Below are 7,496 nucleotides of genomic sequence, written 5' to 3'. Positions count from 1 at the left end.
TGGCAGTTTAATCCTCTGTATGAACGATGTGGGCGACGAGGAAAGCCGCCAGCTGAAGACACGCCCCTTAAGAATGCACGGTTCTCGGCTGACAAATCACGTTCATTGTAAACAGGTTCACGTTTTTTTTGTTTTTATCAGTGATGCCCTATAAAGTGTTTTAGGGAGACATGAAGAAACATTATGCTGTATAATGTGGCCATAACTTAAGACAAAACATGGACAGTACTGTATATTTACTATCAGCTAATCCCTTTATTAAGTGCTGTAATTGAGCTTTTTTCAATTATTATTATTTTACTTTGTGTATGCTGTAGGCATCATATATGTTTTACTTAGAAGTAACAACCATGTATATATTGAGACTCATATATAATTTGATATAATGGGATGATACTATTTGTGCCATCACTCTCCTAGCAGTTTTCCATCGCTCCTTTAATATAAGTTAAAATAACTATATGAATATTAAATACCTCTTAACTATATAAATCAATAACAGAATTATATTATCATAATACTGGACTCCATGTCAGAAACCCTCTGCATCAGTTAAATCTGATGAACAGATGAACAGCTTCAAGCCAGAGAGATGTGAAAGATCATTAGCCCCACCTAGTGCCCGCAGTGAGCACTACCACTACTCGGACCTTTTTAAAACCTCTTTGGCCTTTTCCCTCGGGACTCAAGAACCAGCATTCACTTTCTAACATCCTCCTAATCCAAGGCTGCGTTGCTGCTATTCTAAACTCCAAATGTTTTGTATCAGAGCTTCAATTTACTAATTAATAATTTTCAAGAGAAAATACCTTATAAATGAGTTTTCATGTGTTATTTTTCATAAAATACAGTTTAAGAAGTCGAGTGTATTTATATAGTATAGCAATATGCAGACACCACCAAAAGGATCTTGTTAAAAGAAATCTGTTTTGGTTCATGTTCATGTTTTACCTGTGGTCTGGATTGTGCACCAGCCTAAATAACCTGTCTCGAACATTTTCATGTGTGAGGCCACATTGAGTCCCTAGCTCAATCATAAAATACAAACATAATGCAAACTCAGCATAAGTCGCTGAAATGTAACTCGGTGAGCTTCTTAAACGTTGCTGTTAAGTTTCATTAAATTTGGTCTTAACTGGTATACCTTCTTCTTAAATTCTTTTAAATCCCTTCTTAAAACGTACTTTTACATACTTGCTTTTATGTGATGTCTTTTCTTACTGGTTTTACTATTTTTATCTTCTTTTACTTCTTACTGTCCTTTTATTTATGTTCTTTATTTATGCTCTTATCTTAACTCCTCTTATGTTTTATCTTGGTAATTTCTTATCTTACTTACTTTGTCTATTTATGTTTTATATTTATATTTACTTTTTATTTTTATTAATATTATAGTTTTATTTTTATCCTTTAACCACTTGTTTCTATTTTCTTTTACTGCTCTTACCTTCTTATTGCTGTTATCTTTTTATTTGCTTTTAGCTCTTTTAGTTTCTTACATCTTTTTAAATCTTTGGTTCCTCTTGGTCTCAGCTCGTGTTGTTGGGTTCTTGTGTTGCCTGGGTTCTTATGATGGTTCTTATGATGGTTCTTGTGATGGTTATATATGTCTGTTGGGTATCGTGCACTTTGGGTTCTTTTCTGTTGAATTGTATTTAATTATTTTTAGTATTTTGCATTTGTTATGTTCTTGCTGTTGTTTATGTTCTTCTGTGTTTGGTTTAGTTTGTTCTTGTTTTTGCTGTTTGTCAAAGCACTTTGTAAACCTGAGTTTTTAAAAGGTGCTATATAAATAAAGGTTATTATTATTAAAAGTTATTATAATATAGCCTAATATTCAGTATTATTATTATTAGTAGTAGTATGCCTATTAGCAGTAGTATCAAGCATTTTTATCAAGTCTTCTATTTTGGTGAACTTATTTTAGAAATAAAAAAAACAAGGTGTATTACATTCCAGACCAGTAGGTGTCAGTGTTGCATATCTCACAACTCGTTTTAGAAATAACACGAAGAAGAAGGCCAGTAGCCAGTTAGAGCCATTAGTTGCTGTAATGTAAGCAAGTGCAGCTGGTGAAGGCGGTGGCTTGGAGCACTGTTGTCAAAGCATTTTGATAAGGTAACTAAAGTCAAAAATAGAAATCCGAGTTTTAAAAACTGTACTGAATAACATGTTTTTAACCACGATGTCGAGCAGACGAGCTGGCTAACTGTGTGTGTGAGGTCTGCTGAAGACAGTGAGCTGAACACATGCTAAATGTCAAAAGCTAAGGCTAACCTGTAAGCAATAGTTCCTACTACTTTCCGCAGACTGTCCATGCTGCCTTCAGGTGCTTCTTATGCTGCCTTCAGGTGCTTCTTTGTGAGCTCGGTCCAGTGACCTCTGCAGGATTTGTACTTTGAACCGTACAAATGATTTTCGACAGGTTTAAGATGTTTGGGATAAAATTCACTTTTATCTAGATGTTTTATTCGTCTTATCTGCAAGTCTGTGATGGACAACAACGCTGTCTCCTCTCCTGACCGTTTTGGTCTGTTTTCTTTGGTTTCGTAGAGGAAACTGTCAGCCCGCAAACGAGCGTTTTATTTGTTCTACACATAAAGCCATTTATCAGACAATGCTGTGTTTTTCCAAATTTAAAAAAGTGTTTACTTTACACAAACTCAATTCAATTTCAAATTCAATGGTTTTGATTAGAGATGAGTTTCCTAATCAAAAACCGTTTTTGATTAGCTCCACCTGGGGTAACCATGGTAACACTTCAACCATCAGAAAGAAAATATTGTTGATATTCCATGCCTTGTGTTATTTATGCGATTCCTTTTTAAAGTAATCAAAACATTGTGATCACACTTATTTATTGTCCAAATTACTTGAAGTTTATGGCATACCTTTATTATTGGGTTTTGTACTCTAGACCAGTGGTTCCCAAAGTGGGGGTCGGGACCCCCCTGTGGGTTCGGAAGACACTGGGAGGGGGGGTCGCAAGTTGCCTTCCAAAAACAAATGCAAACTGGAAATGACATATTTGACCTTTTATTGTGAAATTACACACAAATGTTGTTCAATTAGTTTAAGGCTTATTGTTGTTCTAATGTCAGTGTTTGGATCGGCCCATTAGTGCGCGCTGCTGTGTGCACCGTTATGCTTTAACCACTTCCAGGGACAGAAGGGGGCCCCCGGTCTCTCGCATCGTTATTTTGGGGGTCGAGGGATGAAAAGTTTGGGAACCCCTGCTCTAGACTGTTAGACATTTAGATTACTCCAGCATGTTTTAATTTAATATCACATAGTTTAAGCTCAATATTTTAGCCCAACTCAGTGTGCAATTTCTGTCTCGCAATACGCGGCACTCTCCTAATAAAGGGATCATCAGAGTTGATTTGCACATCAATCATTTGGTTATGTTAGTCAGTCAAATACATCATCACTGAGGTCATAAAATCAAGCAAAGAGTGCAGACATCTTGGTTAATAAACCTCTTGTCTTCCCTGGTACTGCATGTGGATAAACAGAACTGCCACTTTCTAACTCTCTGCTGACCTCAAGGTTCGTTTGATTGAAACTAAACTGTCCGGGTTCTTTTGTAGCGGTACAACGTCCACCAGGTCCACGATAGGAAAATCAAACAACTTTAAAATGATATGGTTTCCTTCAGTGGCCTAACCATTGGACTAACTATTTGTTTTGCAGTCACTGGACTTTTACAGCACAGTGAAAGTGAAAATGTATAACTCACACAAGGTTATCGGTGTCCCTTTTGGGATTTCTCTTCCTGCAAATGAAACGTTTACAAAACTTGACAAAGACGAGGATGTCCTAGAAAAGGCAAGACACATGTTCTGATGGATGTTGCAGGTTAGGACATCTTCTGAAGTGCAAACTAAAATGTATAATGTTTACTTGCTTCCGCATTTGCATTGCGTCCAGTAATTCAAAGCTGGATTTACCATGAGGCCATGGTGGAGCCCAAATAGCTAAACAATTTTAGAAATGACTTTTTAATTGAAGGGTAATTTTAATTTTAAGGCTGTCCTGAAAAAGTAAATCACAGCGCCCATCAACTTTTGTCTAACAACAATCTGGGAATGATGCTTATTTTTGGGCTCTTCTATTGTAGCCAGCAGTTAGATGAGTAATAATAGGATTTCCATGTCAAGAGACTTCCTATTCTGTTCATTATTGTTTTGCCTTGAGTTGCAGGAATTGATTTCCCATAGGAGGAAAAAAATTCCCATGGAAATTAGGTTTTCAGGCAGAAAAAGCCAAAGAATAAATCTTTAAAAGACAGATGAACGACACTTTCCACCATAAATCCTTCTTGATTTCAATGGAGGAGAGATTAGTTCAAAGTTAATGTAAAATTCTAGCTGGGAAATGAGGCATGTAGAGCCATCTTGTATATCTATGTTTTATCAGCTTCTTAATTGATACACACCCAACTGTGATGGTCTAATTGAAATTTGGGACATCCTTTACAGGCTGTCATTATGCGGCGAGGTGAGCATGTTCCACAGGCTTTCCAGGCCCCGGTGGATGTCCATGCCAGTGCAGACGGCCAGGTTTACATGTTCAGGAGGATGCCGAATGAGTCTTCTGTGTCCTCGGATGATGAGGAGGAGCTCACGGTGATGGAGATGAGGCCCCGAGTTTTGCGAGAACACGAGCCGGACAGACTGAGGAACATGGAGCTGCTCGAGCGGGAGGTGTTGGACGATGACAATCTCAACAAGCTCGCATTACAATACGGCTGCAAGGTCAAGAGTTTTGGTCACTGAAGTTTGTGAATTATTTCTGTCGTTAATCTCTTTAGCCATAATAAATGTTCTCTTGTTTTTGTCAACAGGTAGCAGATATAAAACGGGTGAACAACCTTATGCAGGAACAAGATTTATTTGGACTCAAATCTATCAAAATACCAGTTCAAAAACATAGCTTTTTAACTGAGGCTTCCACAGACCTTAGTTACGCTCAAGTCGAGATGCCACATACATCCAGCACTTTAGTGAAGCCTCAGGATAGAGCCAGAGCCCAACCACATCTACAGGAGGTCACAGACTTTCTAATGGAGGTGGACCAGGATATTGAGAGACTGATTCAGACCACGGATGATCAAGACGAAGATATTTTGGCAAACTCCGGGAACAGGCTGAAGTTTGATCCCAAAGGACAGAGCCTGACCGGTCACGGCTCCGACTGGGGAATCCAGTGGTGGAACGCTGTGGTGGCCATGCTCCTCATAGGCATCGTCCTGCCCTTATTTTACGTCATTTATTTCAAAACAAAAGATAATGGAGTAGTTTCACCAACAGATGACGGTGCAGCGACACCGACCTCTGCCAACTCTTCACACACCTCAGCTCTAGGCCTTGTTACAAGAGGAGCTGGATAGTACAGCTCAGAAATCTAGAATATTTTCTGAGACTTTTAGCCAAGATGAAGCCAAATCCTAAACATTAAACTCAAGTGCAATACCACCATGTCTCTACCCTCCACCAGCAAATGAAACCTTGTGTATAAGAACTTTGATAGTTGAGGCAAATTCCTCCATGGTCGTGTATCAATGAAATATTTCTATACTGATCTAATACTTCTAAAGTAATTGATTCAGAGAGGACTAATACTTCAATAGTTTGATTTGTCCTCTTGGTTCATGTGTTGCCAGTATGACTTACCTTTTTACTTTTGACCCTGGAATGAGAGGTCGCTTTTTTTTACCCCACATGGATTGTGCCCTGAATTTGCGCTTATGCCAAGGTAATTGGAGGGATGTATAACGTATTAAATAATATATAAAATTGTTGAACTATGTGTGATAAAACATATTCTTCAATACTGATATATCTCTACTAGGCCTACATTAGCCAACCAATAGATCGGTCAGTCTCTAGTATTCGATGGTTTTGCAGACGTCTGCTCTAGTCTCATTTCTGTGGAGGCTTTAATCATGACCTGTCTGTACAGCAGTGCCTGTTTTCAGTATTAACACACCATCAAGTGTCATCATATACGTTTTATACCACAGGTACAATCTCTATCACCTCTCTTGGTAAAGTAATATATTTTTAAACTTCATCTTAATGTGACTCTCAAGTGTTTTTGCCATGGGTTTGAGCAGTATACTCATGTGCTTTGTTAACTTATTTTTGTGTGTCTGTGTGTTCATTGTTAAGTTATTGTCATTCACCTCATTGCCTTTTCTCTAGGTATTTGATACAATGCTGCTTAATGTGAAAACTGTGTTTACATAATCAAAGTGGTGCAATACACTTAGTCGTGTTAGATTTTTATGTGCTCATTATTAGACAACTTGCGATCTTAAGAATACAAAGATTAGCATTTTTGGAAAATGACGTGATCATCTCTAGGTTCTTTAAAATGAACTGTGAGGTGAAGCAAAGTGCCTTCAACTTTTTATAGTATCGCACACTTTGTCTTACATTGTGAGCTTGTGTGACTTCACCTATGCAGTTTTAAAGTCTGAAGAGTTTTGAACTTGTGAAACTGGAACAGATATTTTACTGACATATTTTCAAACCTTTACTTCAGTGTAACAGTTGTTGGTGGGATGTTGGACACAATGAATGTGCTAAAATATTTTCTCAGCATGGTCCTATTTGAATACAAACTTTGTGAAAGTGTCACTGTCCTTTTTCTCTGGAGAGTTTGCATGTGTTCTTTTGGTGTTCAAAGATGATCCAAGCCAATTTGTAAATTGGTATGTGGAGCCCACTTAACATACTACATGAAGACTGGGATACATGCAGAACATTCACTACTGAAAGTAAATCTACTTGAAACACCAGTACATATTTTGTGGAATTAAAGTCTTTATTCTAGCAGCGATTGATCTCTTGCAGTATTTACAGATACCAACAGGTGGCAGCATGCACACTGCTTGTTTTGCTTGATTTTGGAGGAATGGATGAAGACAAAATTACTATACCTTCAGAATAAATTAGACTGTATGAAGGATGACTGCATGATTTGATACATGATACATTTATTTTGGAATATAATTGATCATTGAAATAAGATTTTAACAAGACGAGCAGCATGTTGTTTCACTCTCACCCTGTGATATAAAGTATATCTAAGGCACTAAACATAAGTAATAGCACCTTGTAATAAACTTGAACATGCTGTTTGGCCAGTATATTTTGCAGACTGTCATTAGTCCCAAAGTATTTTTGTCGGAATTTGTTTGCCAATGTGTACACACTTTGTCTTTGTTATAACAGTAAAACCAAAGGACAAATTGTGTGAGCAGACTTGTAAGCGACAGGATTTTGAAACATTTGCCAAAAAAGTTGCATAACAAAAATACCATACGTAAATAGATTGCTGTCGTTTTTCCAAACTGAGCACTGCAGTTTGGGAAAATCAGTTTTCATATTTTTCTAGTCTCAACCTTCTCTGTTCAATCAGCTGAAAGGTTCAACTTAAAGGTTTTTGACATACTGAGTGAATAAAAAAAATAGGTGCATAACTTTGGA

The 7,496-nt window shown here is 37.4% G+C and overlaps 1 protein-coding gene across 1 annotated transcript; it reads left to right on the top strand.

Moving 5' to 3' along the window:
• Positions 1-2,011: 2,011 nt before the first annotated feature.
• lysmd4 (LysM, putative peptidoglycan-binding, domain containing 4) lies at positions 2,012-6,641 on the top strand. The gene is made up of 3 exons (XM_061035225.1): positions 2,012-2,118; positions 4,482-4,757; positions 4,847-6,641. The coding sequence occupies exons 2-3, from the start codon at positions 4,491-4,493 to the stop codon at positions 5,390-5,392; spliced, it is 813 nt and encodes a 270-aa protein (XP_060891208.1). The 5' UTR covers positions 2,012-2,118; positions 4,482-4,490; the 3' UTR covers positions 5,393-6,641.
• The last annotated feature ends 855 nt before the right edge of the window (positions 6,642-7,496 follow it).

Source organism: Labrus mixtus, chromosome 4 (assembly GCF_963584025.1).
Source record: "Labrus mixtus chromosome 4, fLabMix1.1, whole genome shotgun sequence".
NCBI classification, from domain to species: domain Eukaryota; kingdom Metazoa; phylum Chordata; class Actinopteri; order Labriformes; family Labridae; genus Labrus; species Labrus mixtus.
This window is presented reverse-complemented; position numbering and strand designations above follow the sequence as displayed.

Bases quoted from the DNA above. Each gene is read 5' to 3' on its own strand.
- lysmd4 (XM_061035225.1), top strand. From the start codon at position 4,491: ATGCGGCGAGGTGAGCATGTTCCACAGGCTTTCCAGGCCCCGGTGGAT. The intron at 4,758-4,846 runs GTCAAGAGTTTT...TTTTGTCAACAG, and splicing joins CATTACAATACGGCTGCAAG to GTAGCAGATATAAAACGGGT.